The sequence below is a fragment of the Ammospiza nelsoni genome, chromosome 3 (genome assembly GCF_027579445.1).
Source record: "Ammospiza nelsoni isolate bAmmNel1 chromosome 3, bAmmNel1.pri, whole genome shotgun sequence".
NCBI classification, from domain to species: Eukaryota; Metazoa; Chordata; class Aves; order Passeriformes; family Passerellidae; genus Ammospiza; species Ammospiza nelsoni.
In genome coordinates, this window is record NC_080635.1 from 6,593,956 (window position 1) to 6,616,182 (window position 22,227).

The following is a 22,227-nucleotide window of genomic DNA, read 5'->3' on the forward strand; positions in this document are numbered from 1 at the left end:
TTCTCACTAAATGAATGAATATAGAGAGAGGTGGATGACCTTTCCCTGCATTTCCTGTGCTTAGATTATTGGCCCAAAAGTTGATGAGCACCTTCTGGTGCTGAGATTTTTCAAGGTCAAGCTGTGAACCTGCTGCCACTGATCTTAACAAAAAGCCTGTATCAAAAATGCCTGGATGGCTTTCAGAACTTCAAGTAATACCTCTCTGACAAAAGATTCAATTTTAAAGACTCTGGATGAGATAAATACCTATCCTTTGCTGTGGAAATTTTCCTAGCTACATCAAAATCAGTGGAAATATGAAAATGCTTTAGCACTTAAGGTTACAACATCCTATTCATAAGCATCCCAATCATTAGATATTCAGATTACCCAGAACTCCCTCTAATGACAGATGAAATTTCTGATCTCTGCAGAATACTTAGTGATCAAGTATGAGCCAAACCAACTCTAAACAGCAAAAGTGAGAGAACAAGAGTGCACAAAAACTGGGTTAGCTAAAACACCAGCCTGTGCTGCCAACCACTTGGCAGGCAGAAGAGCTGGAGCTGTGATATGCAGGGCAGCTGATGTGGCTCATGTAGCTGCTTTACATCACACCCATCCTTCCCACGTTTGCTGATACAAACTTTTTGCCTTTCCCTTCAACACCTCCAGAGAACAGCACAGCACAGCTGCTGCATTGTGTAACTAATACCCCATCTGATCCCAGAGGACAACTTCATCTTAACATGGTTACCCTCCCTTCAAACCCCTGGAAAATCCTAATTCTGTGCTAGCCAGAGATAAATGCTAAATGCCAGCACCAAATCCCTCTACACAGCACTTGGCATTTGATGTCCTACCTTCTCCAGGTGTCTTCTCACAGCAAAGGACAGCTGGCAGTGATGCCTGCTGCTCACAAACAGTATATTTGTTATCTCTGTGTGTGTATTTATGTGCATGTGTATATATATATGCCTTGCATACGTAACCCCAAGAGCCTGTCCCAACCTATCAAACACCGTGGTAGAAGCAGGAGGTGGGGAAAAAAAAACATATTGAGCAATGACAGAAAATTCTGGAGATCTCAGTGCAAAATATTCCATGGAAGACATGAAAGAACAGGTCAGCCCATCATGCAGGCTACCTTTTGACTCACCCATTGCTTCAGTGGACAGCAGTTTCCTTGTTTAGTTTGTCACTCGATTATTCAAAGCACAAAACTCCACGTCTCCCCATAAATCACTGGCAAAGTAGAACAGGAAGATGTGTCCAACTGTGTCTTAATACATTTTAACAGGATTTCTGCTTTCAGGTAAGAAAAAGTTCAGAGAGGAAATAATCTCAAAGCCCCCATATTTTCTCAGAACAGACAGGGACATGACACTTTGTCAATCAGTTAATCATATCAATTTCTACAAAGAACATTTATGTAAGTTTGATGGAGGTGTATGTCCTATGGCAGAGACAGACAAAATCATTCAAGAGTTATAGACCAAGCTTCTGCACTGCAAGGATGGCTGAGGGCTCAGAGGATTTTTCTTTCCAGCACTGTTACAGACATCCCATCAGTCAGGTCCCCTGTGTGCAATACAAGCAGCTTTCTTTGCCAAACAGATCTAAGGAGGGAACTCTCTGGAAGCCAGAATGATTCCCACTCACTGGATGTACATTATCCAGCCCCACATTCCCCATTTTTGGTGGCACTTCTGGATACCAGCACCTTGTTCCACCCCAGGCAATGAGGGGCTAAAGGCAGCATAGGGAGGGTAGGGAAAAGGACTGTGACTTTGTGAGTGTGTAGCAAGAGACCCGAAAATTGGTAGGAGAAAGGTAATGGGAAATATTTCAGAGGAATATGGAGGAACAGTTAGGGCAGGAGAGGAAGGCAGCAGTTTTCTGAGCTGCAAAGGCAAAGCAATGAGTGAGGAAAGGAACAGACTATGCTGGAGACAATTTTATGTCTCCACACAGGCAATGTGGCACCAGCAGGCAGAGAAATTGAGAATTTTGATCCAGCTGAACCAGAGTAAACTCTCCCTCCCTTACTTATCAAATTAGTATATTTGGTTTAATTCTAGGGGCCTGCTGTGCCTTCCTCTCCCTTCTTTCCTTTCCCACAACCCTGGTTATTCCCTGTTGAACCCCTCAGCACCTGAACTTTTGACACTCTCCTCAGGTTTCACACTTGGTAATGGACAAACAGTGGCAGTAACTGTGCTGGCAGGAAGTTAATTTTACTGAGCTACACTGCTCCCACGAGCTTCTTGAAACTGTCTGAGTCACCACATCTTTTCAGATTCTGTGACTTCAACGTCCCCATCCTCAGATGATCTTTTGTAGGAAGTAAACCTGTCTAACCTGAGGCTGCAGATAAGCAAATATATTTGTCACCATTTCACAAGTTTCCGTTTTACAACATTATGTTTTCCCCCCAAAACCCCAGGTTTCATTTTGTGTGCAAATACTACATGACTTACTTCAGCCTCACTGACTTTCATTAAAGTGGAAGTGAAGCTTTTCCAGCAATCCCTTCTCTCCTGGTCAAGGCAAGCATCCAGGACTGCAAGCCCTGTTACCAAAAGCAGGGACACGACTGAGAAATTACAGAACTAAAAGTTAAATCCACCATATCTTTAAAGATAAAGATAAATTCTGTAGTAGAGGACTGTAGCAGATTCCCACCAATATGTTCTGAGCACTGCAGTAGAGTGGCTTCTGTGTAGGGCTGTCAAGGGAGAGTTTCTACATTTTAAAAATGTAAATTACTAAAAAAAACCCTCCAACTTATTGAAGATTGCACCATTAAGGCCAATCTATCCAACAGAAAACCATCCATTAAAACACTTCTGTTTAAGAAATGAAAAGAAATAAAAAATAGAAACAGATTAAAACTTTCAGTTTGATTCTGGCAGAAAGAAAAACCTAATTACACTGTAAATTTCCTTTCCTAATTTTACTTCCCTTTGTTTTTGGCAAGCTCTGTACCTCAAGGTAAAGACAGTTGTTAAGGAAGTCAGTCTCAAATGGCTAAGAAAACAGACTGAAAAGTAAACAAAAATGTGCAATGCTTGTGAGATACCTACAGAAAGTCTATAAAGACTGTCAAGTTTCGTTGTGATCTGCCCCAGAGATAATGAATCCACAGGAAAGGGACTCTCTTCAGCCAAGGCAAAGAATTATATTTTTTTAGCCATCAGATATGCATATTTATGACTTGTGAAGCTTAATGATTAATATCCTCACCTTGTAAATGGGGAACAACTGGGCTTCTGCCCTACCTGTGGCAGTCAGTCCCTCAGCCTGCACAACAGAAATTTTGCTTTTCTCCCCATTTGCTGCATTCAGGAAGGGCACCAAGGTGGCCTGAGGAGATTTACAATCAAAGGCTTCCTGGCCTGGCCTTTGCTCAGCTCTGGGGATAACACAAGCAAGCACCAAAGAGACTCCATATATAGCTGTAGAAACGCCAGAACGCCATCAGAGGAGCATAGCCCTTAAATGGCAAAACTATCTAGAAGATGAAAGCAAGTATTTTCCTACAAAATTAGTAATTCTTGCCAAAACATGTTGAATTCTATGGGGCCTTTCATTTTCAGGAGTTTTCACTGGAAAGGAGTCATCAAATTCTTAAAGCCAAAAGCCTCTATTTATAAAACTAAAGAAATGAGGGAAATTTGTCTTAAGGAGCTTTCAAAACATCAGTTCCACTTTCAGCTCCAGGCATTGGCAGGAAAGCAGAAAAGTCTGATCTTCAGAAAATACAGTCAGCTTGCTATGTTCTTCCAGAAAAGAAAACTGATCCCTGGAGTCATTGCTTGCACCTCCTGGGTCAGCATACCAGTGCCTAGGATCACACAATGAGAACAAGGAAAGTATCTTCTGCAGTACAAGGTATGGAAATGGACCTGGAGCATTGTTCAGGCACACAGAAGCACGCAGTCTCTGTGTGTCCCCCCCTCCTGTAGAAAAAAAATAATAATTAAAAAAAAAAGGGATCAATGCAGAACTGCCTCTACTTATGCAAGGTCTGGGCTCCTCCCAGCTGAAATGGCTGGGAAAGGGCAGGAACTGCCACACGGCAGGACTGCTTCCAAAACTGCCTCTTGCCACATTCTTCAGACCCATGGGATGGACTAAAGTGAAAAAAGCCTTTAGGAGATATTTTAGGGAAAAAAAAATGCTGCCTTATCCCAGCTGCACAGTGGAGATGAGGAGAGCCTGGCAGCGGAGCTGATGGCCAGCCCCAAGGACTTCTGATCCTCAGGCTACTCCTGGAAAACCTGTGTGGCTGTCCTGTCTTCCCTCATTGCTGGAGGAATAAAGAATTTGGGACAGTAGGTAATTTGCCTGTCTCACCTACTTAGATGGAGACTTTTTCCCAGCACCGCCAGAGCTGCGAGCCCTCAAAGTGAGGGGCAGCAGTGCAGCTCAATCACTGGGCTGGGGAAAGAACAGTCCAAATACAACTAAAAGCACCTCATGAACGTGTGTAAATATCTAAGGTGGGGCTTTAGATATCAAGATATTCTTGATATCTATTTAGATATCAAGATATCTTGTTTAGATATCTCAAGGAGATGGAGCCAGGCTCTTCATAGCGGTACCAGCAATAGGACAAGAGGCAACCGGCAGAAACTGATGCACAGGAAATTCCACGTGAGCATAAGGAAGAACTTCTTTATTGTGCTGATGATCACACACAAAACATACTGCCCAAAAGGGCTGCAGAGTTTCCCTCACTGGAGTATTCCCACAACCCTCTCATGGCAGTCTTGTGCCACATGCTCTGGGATGACCCTGCTTGAGCAGGGAGATTGGGCCACCACTGTGGTCTCTTTCAAGAGACATGTTCTGTGATAGGTTGGAGATCCAGATGAGGCTGGCAGTGCTCAGGAACAGCCGGCTCCCTCTCAGATTTGCACTCGCACAGTTCATTTCAGTAGATGTTTTAATGTCAATTTCGCAGCGAGGCGAGCAAGGAAATAAAATGGCGGCCGGGCTGAAACTCCCTCCAACGACCCCCAGGGGGCGCGGCGGGACCCGGCCCCTCCCGCTGCCCAACATGGCAGCGCCCGGCGCGGCTTCACCCGCCGGGGAGAACGGGCGGCGCCCGCCAGGAACGGCCAGCTTCCGGCGCCCGCCCCCTTCCGGGAGGGCCGGGCCTCCGCGCCATGCCCACGCCGGGAGCCGGCGGCGTGAAGGGAGGCGGCGCCCGCCGGTGCCGCTGGGCCGGGGCTGCGCGGACGAGCCGCTGCTTCAGCCTCCCGCGGGGAGCGCTTTCTGGCTGAAATCGCCGGCGCAGGTGGCGTGAGGGCGGACGGCCCTTTGCTGGTGGGCGCCGGAGCGGATCGAGGCCCGCCCGGCCTGAGGGGGATGCGCGGCTAGCCCGCGCTCGCAGCCAGCCCAGCCCAGCCCCGGTGGTCGTCGCGGAGCTGGCGTCGGGAGGCCACAAGATGTTCAGCTGGCTGGGCACCGACGACCGTCGGCGGAAGGACCCGGAGGTGTTCCAAACGGTCAGCGACGGCCTGAAGAAGCTTTACAAGACCAAGCTGCTGCCGCTGGAAGAACACTACAAGTTCCACGAGTTCCACTCGCCCGCCCTGGAGGATGCCGACTTCGACAACAAGCCCATGGTGCTGCTCGTGGGGCAGTACTCCACTGGGAAGACCACCTTCATCAGGTAAAACCCCGCTGCCCCCTCCCAGCCATGCCTGCACCCTCGACGCCCGAGCACCGGGGTGGGGCAGAACTGCTGCCCGTGGTATGGCTCGATCCCCCTCCTGTTACCCCCTTCGCGTCCCCTCAGCAGCTTTCCATTGTAGCTTTTCATTTTCATTTTCACTCAAAAGCAGAGCATCCCTTGGCGAGCACAGGGTGGTGTAAGATGTCCCATGAAACACCGACGTGGCAAAGAGTAGCCCAGGGCAGGGCTGAGGAGCGCGGGCAGGGCAGGAGTGCGGAGCTGCGTGTGAGTCACCGGGGCCCTCCTGGCCGCTCAAAGTGCAAAGGCTTTGGGAAGCCTCTGCGGGGCATTCCACACGCACACTGCCCCGCTTGACCCTTGAGATAGCCATTCTTTTCAATTTGCTGCAGCTTTTTGAGGGGTGAGGCAGCTTTAAAGGGGGTGCTTCGGTTTGCAGGCGTTGCTGTTGCTGTTACACGCTTGCCTGTGTCTGTGTTTCTCTGCGCTGTCCCAGAGGCAGCACTCGGATCCCGCTGAGAGAAGCCTGTGTGTGTGCCTGTGCGCAGAGACCTGCCCCTCCTCAGGGATCCAGAAGCAGAGCCCTGCTTTAACTGTGTCCTGCTCCGCCGAGATGCTGGGAGCAGCGAGTTCCTTTCGAGCTGTAAAAGAAAGAGCAGCTGCCAGCAGCTCTTTCATTTCCCGATGTGAAGCTGTCGCAGAGAAAGGGTTAAACTTCTCCGGCTGGACTTGCTTGCAGGGATCTGTGTTCAGCCATGCTGCTAGTTCAACTTGCAGCAGCCTTTCCCTTGGGATCGTAGCTGAAGCTGCGCTGTCCGTGTTTCCTATGTGATTCATAAGCTAAGCGTTAAATTCCAGCCTTTTTCTGGTGAGGCTGTGTTGAAATCTGTGGAATTACCCCAGTGTAAATCTGGACGCTAGCCACAGGCAGCCAGCCCTTTGTTCTACCAGTATTTCTTGGTGAAGGAGGGAACTGCAGAGAGTAGAGAGAGGTGAATCAAATTGACTGTACCTCTAAAGGAATGACCTTGAGAAATGCAGGTTTTGTTTTTTTTTTTTTTTTTTTTTTAATGTGCTGTAATATTCCTGCTGCTCAATTTCCTGGTCAGGAGCCAAGAACAGAATGCATTTCTGCTACCTTGGCACGTACCTGGCAAACAAAGTTTAAGAGTTAAAAGGCTTTTCTCATATGGGCAGGTCAGGTGGATGGTGAAGGGTGGAAAAGACCCAAAGAAGCATTTTGCACATGTTTGCAAAGGGAGTTACTCTTCTGAAAAATAGAGAGGATAGCACAAATGCCTGGTTCCACCCCAGATCTTTGTTCTGTGACTCTATACCAAACCTGTTTGGAAAGCTTTTTCTGTCCTCTGGGTTACAGACACTCAGAGCCTGAACAGGAGGAATTGCTGAATTCCTGATAAGGCTGGCTAACTAAAGCATCTTTTCCTAATTCTTTTCTCTGGGTTGTCAGCATCAGTGTTTCCCTGCAGTCTCACCAGCATGCTGTTAGCAGAGACTTCTGCCTTTGCCCCTCTCTGCTCAGTGAAGTCCTTCTGTAAGCCTCAGCTCCTTTTGCAGCAACTTTGGGTGCCTAGAGCACGTTCCAGGTACAAGAAGATTGAGTCTTTGCTCATGTGGCATGGCAGCAACAACCTTTTTGCTTCCAGCAAGTGGATCTGAGCTTCTGACAACTGCTTTTCACTCATGCTTGTGTCCTCTTCTCCCCCTTTTCTCCAGGCACAGGGCTGGGATGAGCCTGCAGGGATGATGGTCGGGCAAAAGTGACCAGGAGCTTTGGCAGCTTCTGCTTCATTGGGGTGCCAAATGGGCCTTCCAGAAAGGCAGAGTGCCCAAGAAGGTGAAAGTTGAGAGCTTTGGTAGAACCCCAGGGTCTCTAAGAGTAGTGTGAGAGTCTGTCACTCCAGTGTGCTCCCAGACAAAGGCCAGGGAACCTCGTGTTGCTCGTGACAGGCTTGCAGCAGGAGCTCGCAGGCACTGCTCATTAGAGAGCTGGGATAAGCCCCAGATTAGCATCCAGAGTTATTGTGGGAAGGCAAGTGGGAGCTAAAGCTGAGAGCAGGGAGGAGTTAAAGGGGGCTGGGGGGAGGAAGTGGGAGGGTTGACAACCATTATGGCTTAGCAGAGTGAAGCAAGAAACAGCCTCTGGACATTCTGTCCACAGTCTTGTCAGGATAATTAGGGTTATCCTTAATTATCAATTCCACTCTTAAATTGCATCCTGCTTCTACTGCCATGCAATTTAGGGAGATGAGTTAATGCTAGTAAACAATCATGGGGAATGAACTCAGCCCCACTTTACCTGCATCCCAGGACACCTAACCAAAAAAAAAAGACCCTTAGTCACCTACCTAAGGAATGTCTGTCTCCCAAACCTCTTTCCTTGTTTTGAGGAATCTGAGGTGAAACAAGGAAGAAATGCAAGGCTCTGAAGCACCTAAGCTGCAGCATCTTGCAGTGAGGCTGCTCTCTTGTCAGGAGCTGATGGCAGAAACAAGGCAGTCAAGGTCAGCAGTGAGAAACATTCCTAGGGGCTGAGCCAGGGAAGAGGGAGGTGAGTTGTGTGGGTCAAAGCCAGTGAAGCAAGACCAGAGCATGGCTTGTTTCCAGTGGAACCAGGCTGTTCCCTCTTCTCCTTGCAGGGACACAGAGCTGAGCCCTCTGTGCTGTGTGAAAGGTGTTGCATTGCTTTGCAGTGCAGCTTTTCCATTCCTGCTTCCTGCTGTATCATCTCTTTGTGCTCACTCCATTTCTCTCCTCAGCATACATTTGGCTGATGCTTTTCCACAGGGTTGGGGGCTGAAAGTCGCTGCTGGTCAGGGCCAGGCAACACCTCTACCTGGGAATGTGTGACAGCCACTGCAGGTTCTCACTGGAGCCTGCCTTTATAACGTTATTGCTTCTCGTGTTTCCTGTAAGAGAGTGGGAGTACAGGACAGAACATTACTCTCCTAATTAACTTAGATTCCTTGGACATTTCTAAAAATAATCCTGGCTCAAGTCCAGCCATCCTGCTAATAAAATAAACAAGCCTGCTAGAGCCCTACTGACTGTCAACATGGCTTGCTGTTCTGGTGTAGCCACCGCTTCCTCCTACAGCTAATCATTTACACGTCCTGGCCCCTCACAGGCTGCACACAGAGCTCTGGTGTGACCTCCCCGTGCAGCCCTGAGCCTTCCATCCGTGCCTGCACGGGGCAGTTTGTTGTCACCGTTTCCTCTGCTCTGCCCTCCTTCCCGTTCCGCTCAGCATCACCTCTGCCGCCACACTCGCGGCATCCTGCAGGGCTCCTGCGTGACTCATCACAGCCCCTTCCCCCACATCCTGCGGCGCTCCTGCCCGGCCAGCCCGGCCTCTCCTTCCTCACCATCCCCAAATCCACCTGGGAAAGGGGATCCCAAGCTGGGCTGGGCTAACGCAGCTTTCCTGCCCTGCCCCTTCCCAGGGACAGGCAAACAGCATGATGCTTGCAGCCACACACTGGCTCCAGACACTGCTCTAAAAAGCAGATTGGTCATAAAAACCTATTCTCCTACTCCACAACTTCCCTCACCTGGCTGGGAGTCACTCCCCCAGGCTTTGAAGGTGTTCAGAGCTCAGTTTAAGGCGTGCAGCGCTGGCAGAGGAGATTGCTTGCTGGTGGTTGGTGTTTTCCACAGCTGTTGTTTGCTCTTCTCTCCCAGAAATCCCCACAAATGTGACAACTGCATGTGTTCTCTGTCCTGCCTCTGGTAGCCAGGGCAGGCTGTGTCACTGCTGAGCACAAGTGCCTTCCCCCCATCAGGCAGTGTCAATGCAACCCCTTGTGTTTGTCCTCTGCACAATGAGATTCTTATGCTGCTGACACCCTGCTGCACAATGTACCCAAATCTCCCAGAGGGGCCTCACTTAAAATAGATGCTGGGATGGTGGGCAGTACAAATCCTCATCTCTCTGGTTTCCTACCACTTGTTGCATATAAGTCAGTCACATTGGTGTGTGGCTGCTTCTTTTGTGCTTTTGTTGGGATTTTTTTTGTTTTGTGTTTTTTTACAAGAAATAAACACAGAAATGCTTTGAAACATTAGCTGAGTGGAGCTGTGATAAAATTCTTTCAAACAGTCTGTCTGGAGGAGTTGTTATTCCACACAGGACTTTTGGTTAGTTTTTCTGGGAAGCTTTGTCTGTAAATAACAAACAACTCCCCCCCTCAACTAATTCTCACTTCTGCTCAAAAGCTGTCATATTCCACGTGCATTTCAAGCCTCTAAAAAAGAAAAAAGGTGGTTGTTACAGCAAGGCTGCAACCTGACATCAGGAGTAAGGGGCCTTTCTCAAAAGCCCTTCACCTGTTATATTTGGCAGCTGTTAATGCTGCCTATTTGTTTTCTCTCTAGTATTTGCATGGGGAGAATCAAAGATTTATTTCTATGGATTCAGTGAATTTCCATCTGTATGAAGCCACTGGCTTGACAGCAATGTCCATCAGGGAGGCACAAGCTTAGTTTCCAAAGTCTGACCAAGTGGCTTCTAACCTAGCAAATAGTGTAAAGAGCTTTCCAGGGACCTGAGGGTCTTATAGTCCCTCACACAGGGACTTCCTTCACTAAGACTCACCTGAGTGAACCAGTTCTGGTGCTTAGACATATCAGTCTCAATCATGAAAAAAATTTCCAGTCCTTCTCCTTTTTCCTTTTCCACATCCCCACAATCTGCTTTTATCATCATGGCAATCCTGAAATAATCTACCTACCCACTCGGGATTAGGTCAAAGCAATGGAAGAGGGAGTGCCAGCTACCCTCTGGCAACAGGCAACACATTATTATGCTAACTTCCATAGTCTGGTAGCCATTTACTTCATGTAACTAGCCAGAGCTTATTCCTTGTCACTTCTGACACCATCCCATACTGAGGGCTAGACCAGTTCTAGCTCCCTTCTGCAAGCCACATGCACATAATGGTCTCAGTTTTCAGCACAGCATCAGCAGGTGGTTTTCTACACACACACACAGACACTGGCCTGGCCTCAGTGATGGCATTTGGCACCTTGGTGAGCCAAAGGGAGCTGTCCCATGCACACACCATTGTCCCACCCTGAATTTGGCAGGCTCAGTTGGGATCTGGTGCCAGGGTCCTGTTCAAAGCCCTACAACCCCATGGGTGACAGTCTTTCCCTGAAATTTGCCAAACTACCTGCAGGAGTTAATAATAAGGGATGCTGTGCTTAGTGTGCTATCCAGCTTTATATACAACTTGGAATTTACCCCCCCACCCAGGTGTGTGGTGCTCAATATGCTTGAGCAGTTTGTAGTGCAGGCCTGTGGCTGCATTTCAGAAGCACACAGAGACTGAGACTTCAGTCAAGTGCAGGGGAAGTTGGCATTTAAGCAACTGATTTGGACTAATTGTGGCTAATCACATCAGTTGTTTGAGTCTGCTGAAGCCAAGTAATTGATACTGGCACCAAGAGCCAGTGGGGTTTCAGGAGTGTGGTGGTTTAACAGCAGTGTGCAGTAGGATTAACTCTGTGATTGCAGTGAACTGCTGGTTTTACTTTGCTCTGCGAAGTCTGCTCCAAATGGCTTGAGGATTGAAGTACACAAAATGATGCAACATGATGAGAATCTCTTCCCAGCAGCTATAATCATCTTAATTTCTTAATCCACCTTAAATGAGCTTTCAGTGTTGAGATCCTAAGTAGAAAAGCCACCAAGACATTTATCAAACAATTGAGTGACAGTGCTAAAAATAGTCTCGGAAGGATCCATTCTCTTGGGCTTCATAATTGCTCTGCAATCTTCAGTACAACTCATTTAGGACTTAGCAGCTCATGGCTCATGCCCACACCCTGTGTTTTCACTTCCAGGTACCTGCTGGAGCAGGATTTCCCAGGGATGAGGATTGGACCAGAGCCTACAACTGACTCCTTTATAGCAGTTATGCAAGGAGACGTGGAAGGAATCGTTCCTGGGAACGCGTTGGTGGTGGATCCCAAAAAACCCTTCAGGAAACTCAACGCCTTTGGCAATGCCTTTTTGAACAGGTCAGTACTCAAGAACTCTCTTGTTCTGCAGAGTAAAGTTAGGAGCTAATGAGCAGCATAGCCAGCAATGTAAAGGGATAAGGCACTTCTTCTCCTCCCATCCACATGGCTGATGCAAGGCCAGCCCAGTCCTACCAGATGCACATAAGTCAGTTGCTGAAGGGCTGATAAATTCAAGTGTGGCAAACCTTCATTTTACTTGAACAAACAAAACAAAAAAGACATCACAGCCTAAGCTTATCCTACAAGATACTAGAGGTAAATATCTTAATCCCCTACTTCAGTATTTCTAGCTTTTTCCATTTGTAATCCAAACCAGGCTCTCTCCATTCCCATGCCTTACACATACAACCAGGTGCAAATTGATGGCCACTCTAATGTGTTTCCTGTAAAACAGAGTAGCAGGGTGTTTGGACAGTGCCTGTGTGACATGAGGAATTTAACCTTTCCATCCCCTAGACCCAGCCCAAGCATAGGGAGGTTTTGGATGTAGGCCTCACAGGAAGCCAGCAGCACACACCCATATCCTAGATGAGCACAAACTGTGCTCAAGCTGCAGAAGGCAACAAACTGACTACACCCATCATCCTCGCCTTCCCCTGACACTGGGAGACACTGGAAACATGGCAGCTGCTCAGCCAAACAGCCAGGAAAGCTGGGCTGGGCTCTGGCTCCTGTTCAGTCTCCCAGGCTTGGAGAAGGACTGTCCAGAGGGTGCAGCATCTACCAGCTCTGACCACAGGAGTGCTGGTGTAGGCTGCAGCAAGGCAGGGAAACCCTGCAGAGAAGCATGGGGAGAAACTTGCTGGCAGGAGAGGGACCTGGCTGGAGTCACTGCTGGGTGGGAAACCTCAGGGTGACAGGAAGCAGTATCTGATCACTGCACAGGAGCATCATTCAAATACACCAACATGGTCCTGCACCAGAGAGACTGAGAAGTTTTTGTTGTTTTGTAAGGCTCAGAACACCTGCACCTGACCAACAGTTAGGTCAGGTGACTGCCCACTCCCTACATCAGGGCAGAACAGTCATTTCCCCTAAGACAATAACAGTGCTCTTGCCTGGAGTGCAGAGATTGTGGATAAAGAGGACATAATTCAGAGCAGCTCAGCTGATAGCCAAGAGCAGCCACAGCTGGCAGACAGTTCTCCACAGAGAAGGAACATTAGGCCAGGCATGGGGGGCAAAAAAGCCAACACTTATGAACTAGCCTGATGGATGTGTCCTGAATGCAATTTGCTCCTGATGCAGCAAGGGATCTCTGCATGCATTAACCCAGTTCCCTGTATCATGCTGTGCTCTTGTTATGCTCCTTTACTCTTCCTTCTCCTGAGGAAGGAGTCCAGCCTGTGCCTGAGCAGGCAGCAGGGCAGAGGGACACAGCAGCAGCTTAAGTGCAGTCCTTCCAGCAATGCAGGGAGCAGCCACAGCAGCTAATGACATCTTTCTCTTGCTGACATGAAAAAAGAGGGGCAATGCTTTCTAAACTGACAGAGGGGACATGCTAAGGGGGACTGGCTCAGCTGTGTGAGCATCACATGCTGAAAATGCAGATGGCAATGCCCTGCTAATTAGGAAATGAAACACATGCAAAGGTTGACTCAGAGGGGCAGAAATTTAGCAGATGTAAGTCCTGGTGCACCCACTGGACCAGATCAAGCCACCCACAGTTCTCCAGTGGGCCTGGCCTCTGTGCTAGGGACAGGTAGAGCTGTCTCTGCCTTGCACATACCTCACTGCTGCTGTACATATGCCTAGGCCCTGACCTCAGCTAGGAGGCTGTGAGCAAGAAATTTGCAGAAGGGAGCTAATCTGCAGGGGCCACACCTCTAAGCTGAGATAAGACTGGCCATGGGGAAGGCTGCTTAGCCCAGGGATGGTTAAAGGTAACCCTTGACTGTGAGCATCAGTGGGAAGGAGCAGAGCAGCACGAGGCGGTGGCACTCACACAGGCCTTGGCTGAGAGATGGCAGCCACAGCCCTGTGTCCTGTGGGGTGCAGAGCCTGCTGCTGCAGGAGTGAGCATCCACCCTTAGCTGGGGCTCCCTCCCCAGCAGGGACTGGGATCTGCTGCTTTCCAGGAAGCAAGGGAAGACTGGAACAGTCAGGATTTGGCTGGGAGACAAGCAAGTTGTGCTGCTCAGAGCCTGTATCCTCTCTCCCTTCACTCCCAGGAGATGCCCATACCTGGGACATAGGGTTGCCCAGGGCTGACATGAGGATAGCAGGTCTGCACAATCCTGTCTCTTGTCTGCTCTTCTTGCCCCAGGTTGTTCCTGGGCATTGAGAGAAGGGTTTGTTTTCCTTTCTCCAGCTCTGCTGGCCAACCCCCACCTCTGGGAAGATTCCAGAGAGATGAGAAGTTGCACCTTGTTATCAGGAAGATTTGTTTGGCACCAAGGGCCTGGAGCAAATTCAGGAATCTCACCCATTACTTTCCTATCACATTGACTAGGTTGCAAGAATTCCCCCATCCCCAAAGTCTGTTTTGGGAAGCTAAGGTGGAGTCAGTCCTGATTTTGTGTTGTGAACAGCTGCAGGGGTAGATAACATGTTGTTCCTTCAGCCCTGTGCTCTGCTCTGCCTGTAGAGGTGGTGAAACTCTGCTTTGGCACAGCACTCTTCCCTTCATATGGCCCCAAACAGAATTAGGTCGAGCTCCCTGAGGTCCTGCAGTACTGCTGGGACAACAGGAGGGCAGCAGCCTTAATTCTGCCAAAAGAGCCAGAATGCACTCACTCATGCTGGCCTCTGACCTTATATCTGAAATCTCCTGGGGAAAACTTTTCCTAGAGAAATTGGTGGAAAATCCCCCTGCCCCATTTAATGTTACAGCACCAGGAGGACTCAGGGCTGTAACCATGAGGAGCAAACCTGGGTTGGCAGGACAAGGGAATAACGTGACCTCCTGAGCCTTTTGTTCTCTGCTGCTGTGCCTGGCACGCAACAGGATAATCAAGCCAGTCCCCCCCTCTTTGATAAGAGTTATTACACATTCAGAAATGCTCCCTGTTGCCACCTGCCAAGCTGGAGATGTGGGAAGCTGTAATATGTGGTCTGAAATAGCTGACAGCTTAGGGGAGGAGACACTCTTTAACCCATGAGGAGTCACTCTGATCAGAATCTTCTTGGGGTCAGACAAGTGGAACAATTGTGGCATAGCCTGCAGGAATTGAGAGGTGCAGGGGCTCCTGCAGAGCCAGACACTCATCAGAGAGAGCAGTGCAGGGCTGCATCTGCCCTGTCTGCACGGAGTGGTCCTTGCAGCAACCCCCACCCTCTGTGGTTCTGCCTCCTCCCACAGCACCGTGGTTTTTGTGCCTGGATGTCACACCACCCTATTAATATGCATATGTACACACACACAGAGTCAGAGCTGCCTGGAATGCCATCCCAAAAAGGCTGTCCATGAAATGCTACCAGGAAGCAGATAGGCTTTTAGTGTCCTTTGCTGTTACTAGCAACTGAAATAGATGAGCTGCAGCCCACAAAGCACAAGTGACTCTTATTATTTGCATAGACACAGGATGGGGAACAACCAGCTAAAGAGCAATTACACAGAAATGGAGCTGCAGAGGGGGGAGCAGTGAATTACAGAGTGAATGTGAGCTAACAGTGTCATAGTGCTGTTAAAAAAGCAAACATGTCAGTGAGATGTATAAACAGACTGTCAAGTCTAAGAGATAAGGAGCAATCCATGCTCTGTGCTCAGCACCAGCAGGGTGAGCCATGGCTGGAGAATGTCAGCTTGTGGCATCCTGCCTGGAGAAGAAATATGTGGAGCAGCTTGAGAGGACCCAAAGGAAGCTGCAAGGGTCTTCAGGGATTTAGAAATGAGCTGGAAAGGCAGCTAGAGAGAACTAGAAGAGACAGGAAAAAGAAATAAATAACCTCCAAATTGATTTCTGTAGAGGAAAGACTGAGGGGAGCAGGATGGCAATAGTGTGCATTGTGACAAGAGGGGAAAAATAAGTCATTTTCCACATCAATTGTGTTTTTGACTGAGGAGCATTATAGCATATGAAATTTAGATTAGACATTAAAAAAAGAGGATTTACTGTAAAGGTTATTAAGTAATGGAGTAGACTCACAGCAAATGTTGGTGAGTCTGCATTGTTATGGATTTGAAGAACACTTTAGACAAATAACCTGACTGATCCTGCCTTGAGGCAAGAGGATAGACTCAGCAACCTCTTGAGATCTCATGCTGCCTGTGCTTTACTACTTCCATGCTGCAATAATAGCACATTTTGTCTTTTAAAGACAGATTTGAAAGAGAACAGAAGTCCTACAGAATTGCTGATTTTTTTTTAAAGCAAGTTATTTCAGTTCACTTGAGTTCAGAAGTCTTCAGGGGAATGCTCAACCAAAGAAAAACAAATACCATTTCTTGTTAAAATCTAAACAGCACATAAACCAAAACCCAAATATTTTCATAATTCACAACTTGGGGCCTATATAAAACAACCTGTCATAGGTCTTGACTGAGACCCATGTTCCAGAGGCAGCAAAACAGAGAAAAGTGTTTAGTTCTAGTTTCTTTCTCATTTCTCTAAGTAACAGTAGCTCCAAGCTCCAGCTGAAGACTTGAGAGATCAGAGTCTGACTTGTCCCATGCTGCCTGTGATGTGCAGCACATCATGACTGTGTTTTGCATTTTTAATGTTTTTAAACACATTTATTTTCCCCACAGGTTTGTCTGTGCCCAGCTACCTAACCCTGTATTAGAGAGCATCAGTGTCATTGATACTCCAGGAATCCTTTCTGGAGAAAAGCAGAGAATTAGCAGAGGTAAGTCCCAAGTTCAGTTCTCTTCTAAATGACAGTAATGAAAACCAAAGGAACTGTATATGATTTTCACTTCAAACTAGGATAAAAGCAGTGGTGGGAGCCTCTCAAAGCTACAGCATTTCTTTGCACATGGAGACCAAAGGGACATGGCTAATGTCCTGCAGAGAATTTATATGTTTTCAGGGCAGGCTGCTGACAAGCTCAGCAGTGTCACAGTCCAGTATTACCCACAGGAGAGATTTCTATCAGAGTCAAGTGATGCCTCTCTGCTTTGCAGAACCAGTTGCTCTCAGTGGCTTGAGATGAGTAATGGATCATCAGTAAGCCACTGATGATCCATGGCCAAGGCCCCCATTGTAATCTGCCTGGTTTCTTGCACTGCCCAGGCTCCCTAAATCCTAGTGCAAGACTGGATTTGGTTTAAAGAACCATTGGCACTCAAGTTCTGCATTGCAGTAGGGAATCTGGAAAGCCTGTGGACACTAAATCATAAAATCCTAGAGTAATTTGGGTTTGAAGAGACAAAGATCCTCTAGTTCCAACCCCTGCCATAGATAGGAAGGTGTGCCACACCTTCCACTAGACCAGGTTGCTCAAAGCCTTGTCCAACCTGGCCTTGAACCCTTCCAGGGATGGGGCATCCACAGCTTCTTGGGACAAGCTGTGCCAGTGCCTCAGCACCCTCACAGTGAAGAATTTCTCCTCAATATCCAATAAAAGCCTGTCCTTTTCCAGTTTAAAGCCATTCCTCCTTGTCCTGTCACCACAGACCCTTGTAGCTGGAGCTGATGAATAGCACAAAGTCTCTCAGTGAGCTTCTGAGCTCACTCAGACTCACCCACAGCAACATCTTTAAACCTCTGTGGTCACCTTCTGTCTCTGTGAGGTGATGGTGGCCTAGCTTGCATTTCTGGAAGGTTCCTTAGATAAAGCTGGGAGCTATGCACCATTTCACTGGAAGAAAGCCAAGAGCAGTAATCTCAGCATTCAGGTTTGAGCTCAGTTCTCATGCACACTGCCCATTAACAGTGCACAGCTGAGTTTCAGCAGCACAGGCTCCAACCCAAAGTGCTGAGGCCTTTCCCATATTTCCATGTTCTGCCCCATAAGATTTCAGATTACTCATGACTTTCCAAGTTCTATTACACTTTTGCATTGAAATTTTTCTTGGAAACTTCCTTTTTTCTTTTAATCAAGCAGCCACCCTGCACAAAGCCAGGTCTGTTTGTTTTGCTGGGATTTTCCACCACAGGAACCTTAACTAGCAAGGAAGTGTCAATAAAACACAGCTACAGTTCACAAAAATCCCCTCACATTAACCTCTTTCAGTGTGGGCCTCTGCACTGCTAGGGGATCAGAAATTCCAAGGTGTGCCAGCCTTCATGAGAAAGTTGAAAAATATGCTGTGCAAGCATTCCTTCCCTCAGCAGAAAGTATTAAAAAAAATATTAAAAAAAATTGTATTATGTGGTGTAGACATTTTCCAGTCAAAAAATGCCACTGAAAGCAACCAATCCTCCTGTGGAATTATCACAGTGAAAGAAACTTGCTTAGGAGGAAGTATTTTTACTATTAAAAAAAAAAAAAAAACTAAAAAGAAGGTATAGGTGAGTCAAAAAGGACCCATTTCAAGCCCCTTTTCCAAATTTCCTCACTAATTCAAATGCCAACATGTATTGCAAGATTTTCCTACATTTCAGCTGTTTACAGAACTAAAAATACCCTCCTGCAGAATACACTGGCACTACTTGCTGCTCCTTCTGCAAAAATTTCCCTGTCAGCTTTCCAGTGGGTCTTGGTGTCCCATTCTGGATCCTGTCAGTGTGACCTTGGGGCTGGCAAAGCTCATGGAACTGATCATCATCATGGATCAGGCCAGGCAACACAAGCTTATCAAAGGCAGGTCCTGCTTGACCAGCCTGATGTGATAAGATGACCAAATTCCTGGATGGGGAAAGGCTGAGGATATTGCCTGCCTAAACTTTAATAAATGAAAAGAGTTAAATCCAGCTGGGAGCCAGTCACAGGTGGTGTTGCCCAGGGCTCACACTGGGGCCAGTCATGTTTAATATCTTAATCAATATTAAGATATTAAATTAAGATAAGTGAGAGCCCCTCAGCCAGTGTGAAGATTCCACCGTTCTGGCTGCAGTGTTGGTGTGCTGGAGGTAGGAACAGGAATCTGTAGAGGGATCTAAATGCATGGGACAGATCTATGGGTTGAGGCCAGTGCTAGGTTTACAGTTGGATTCAATGATCCTGAAGATGTTTTCTAACCTAAACAATTCTGTACTTTGCAGCTACTGTAATAACTGGCAGCAGTGGCAGAACATGCTTGTAACACAGCTGTGCACTGTTACAAAAGTCACTGGTGTACTTTAACCCAAGGCAGTAATGCCTCTGCAAACATTTGGAAAGAGCTGAGGAGGCTAAAGGGGAGTCCCAGTTCTGTACATTTCTGCATGCTGTACATGTTTGCAGAACTGGAGGCCTGTCCCAGCATGTGGAGCAGGTTCTTCCTGGCCAGCTTCTCTGCCCCCAGTGCAATTCAGTGCACTTAGGGCAGAAAATTGGCACATTGGCCCTGTGACTACAGTGTGTCAGGGTCATTCAGCCCTTCAGCCAGGAAGCAACCCCAGATGGATCAGCCATCTCCTGATCATCCTGCCAGCCCAGGAATTTGCTCTGCTGTATCTCAGGGGGCTGTCACTGATCTAATCACAACAGTTAAAAATACAGTGTAGGTGGGACCTTGCTTTGTCACCATTTACATCTGGGACAGATGGAAGTGCTCATGTGGGCCAGGTCAGATGACCTTGCAATAGATGCAGGACAAGATCTTCACCTGGTTTAGGTCAGTATGGCTTTGTTGAGGCTGGGAAACTCCAGCAATGTCTGTCTCCAGGGAGCAGGAAGAGCCAAAAGAGTGCTGAGGTGCCTGTGTTTAGGAAGGGCTGCTGCCAGGCATTGGCTTGAGCTTATCTCGAGGTGTTGGAAAGGGAGGAGCCACCTCCCAGCTCCCATGGAAGAGGAACAGGAAAAAGTGCTGAGGCTGACACCTTTGCCACCAAGCTAACAAGCCAAGCTGACCTCATGAGCAAGCTGGTTTTGGAGGCAGACAGAGCAGTAACATGGGCTAGGCAGAAAACAAGAGAGGGCTAAAAATGCTGACACAACAAAATTCTGCTCCTTCTATACCTTCCCAGCCTGCTCAGATTTCACTTGGGAATGAAGCAATACCTGAGGGAGTCTCACAGAGGTTTTCCAAGAGACTTTGAAGTTTCCTGACTGCTTGGAACAGGAATGCTTTTTTACCCCCACTGTAGGTTCTGAGACCCTCAGACTGGGGTACCTGGGGTGCAGTGTCAGGGAAGAGAGCAGATAGTGAAGCAGCATTCTGTCATAAATTTGAGGGGGAAAGTAAAGATGTAAAAGATGAGACAGGCTTTCCCAGCCTGCCCATCCCATGAGAACCAGCAGCATTTCTAAAAATAGGAAATTCCTCTCAGTGGGAACATGACAAGTCCATCTCTCTCCCCATTAGACGTCAGGAGCATTAGTTAATCCATACAGTGTCAGCTTAGCAGAATACCAGGCTGTCAGAGTTTAGCAATCCATGAGAGCCACCTTATAGCCCTGAATTTCAAAGCAGTAGCTGTTCCTGTCACTGCATCCATGTTTCAAAGAGCAGGAGCAAGGGAACAGGGTTTAAAGGACTGATTCAGGGGCCAAGTCCAGGTTTGGAAGCATTTCACTTGTCTGAACTCAACCCTGAATTAAATTCACCGCATGTTAAAGGTGACAGATGAGCCAGGGTGTGCACAGGCACAGGGTGCTGGTGTTGGTGCCAGCAGCAGAGCTTTGCTGCAAGGAATGCTGCATAATCCCAGCAAACAAAGCTCTGCCCTGGCTCTCCCCCAGGACTGCATGGCCATAAAGAGCCCCTTCCCCACAGAGAGCCCAGGGAGTTTCCCAGTAGCAGAGCTGCTGGTTTAGGTCTGTCAGCACTTGAGGGTGATGAGTCTGTCAGAGCTGAAGTGCACATCCCTCTGACATGCACTGACATCCCCAGCACTGACACAGCTGCTGCTGCTGCTGCTCTCAGACCCTCATAAAATGTGTAGCCCAGGAGCTGCTGCACTAATTTGGCCTCCTGAGCTCCTGACTCATGCACTGCTTTGTGGTGGGCACCCACAGTGTCTCAGGTGTGGTAGCCAGACTCCCTGGGATGCACAGGTGTCATTTACAGGCCTTAGTGGCTAACATTTCCAGGATGTCCTGGCCCAAAGCATCCTGTCCTTCACTGCTTCTGTATCATCCTTGCCTGGAAGGCAGCCATTTCTCTTCTGATCTTTTTTACAGTCTGGGGCATGAATCTGTGTCCACATTTAAAGAACTAATGATTGCATTGCCTTGCTCCTTGCTCTGTGTAATTTTTGTTATTTGTTTCTAGGGGAGCATGAGGCTGCAGAACTGCCCATGGGGGAGGTGTTTGAACCAAAGCAGCCCAGTCTTGTCTGCTTTGACAATTTGATAATGATACAAATGCCATCCACTTGCAAAGCACTGTTCTGGTGTCACATAATGAGCTCAGGCCAGCCTGCTGGGAGGGAAAATGAGGAGGGGATGACTGAAATAAATGAGGACAGAGGGGAGGACCACAGATCAGGTCATGCAGAGCCAGGACAGGAGTGAGGACTTCCTCATAATTCATCACCCTGTGAGTCTGCCCTGCTAATGGAGCCACCTGGCAACAAAGAACTCGTGTGCTTCAGTGGCAGAGCCATCCCTGGGGGCTGAGCCCTGCACGCTCTGCTGCCCATCTGTCTCAGCCCACATCTGCCCTGAGCTGAGCTGATGTCTGCCAAGCTCAGTGGCACCTTGGCCAAGCTGAGTTTGGTCCCTCTTTTGGGGTAGCACTTCCTGGATATATCCTGATCACTTCATGCTCCCTCTCTGTGCGCTGCCTTCTCCCTTTCCTGGGTTAGCAGTGACCACAAGCTCCTAGGCAGGAGGTGAGGACTGGCAGTGTCATTCCTCATTGGCTTGCTTTCCAGTATACACTATTCCAGTATTTTCCCAGCCTTCCACTCAGTTCCATCCTGCTGGCTTCATAACCAAGGGAAAAAACCCCAGCCACCAGCCTCACCCTTCTCCTGGGAAAGCAAAATTCCCAAATGGCCAGCAGCTTCAGCACCAGGGACACTTAATCACTCACCAGCCTGACAGCAATAAGAAAAATGCCAATAGCAACAGTGTTGGGCAGTGCAGAGCTCTCAGCCTGGCTGTGTCTCAAACAGCCATGCTTGGAAGGGAAAGGCAAACACCAAGGGAATTGATGTTCTCCCACTTCATGCAAGGCTGTTTAGGGTACAATGGCAACAAAAAAATATTTTTTCTGAGGAGTTTTGTCACGTGTGCTAGCAACAGCATGATACAAACTAAAGGCATCCACCCTGGAAGCCTCCAAAGGGGAGGCATTTCAAATATTTGCTATAATACTCCCCACTGGTGATGTTTGCTTATATTCTGTATTTCACTCTGCCTGGGAGGGTGAAAGTGCACTGCTTGGTTTTGACTTTCCAGTTCACCTCCATTACAGCTGCTCTGCCAACCTGCCTGATTTTATCACAGTCTCACTTAACACATGCTGTTCCACTGAAATGCTCAGCTCTTACAGGCACACTGCTCTGCACTTCCTCTTAAAA

The 22,227-nt window shown here is 48.0% G+C and overlaps 1 protein-coding gene across 1 annotated transcript in view; it reads left to right on the plus strand.

Annotated features, from left to right (window-relative positions):
* Positions 1-5,189: 5,189 nt before the first annotated feature.
* Positions 5,190-22,227, plus strand: part of EHD3 (EH domain containing 3) — a 28,951-nt gene continuing 11,913 nt past the window's right edge. Inside the window, exons 1-3 of the mRNA XM_059467301.1 lie at positions 5,190-5,665; positions 11,552-11,728; positions 16,422-16,519. Of these exons, the coding sequence (XP_059323284.1) occupies positions 5,439-5,665; positions 11,552-11,728; positions 16,422-16,519 (502 nt within the window). The 5' untranslated portion in view covers positions 5,190-5,438. The remainder of the gene's footprint in view (positions 5,666-11,551; positions 11,729-16,421; positions 16,520-22,227) is intronic.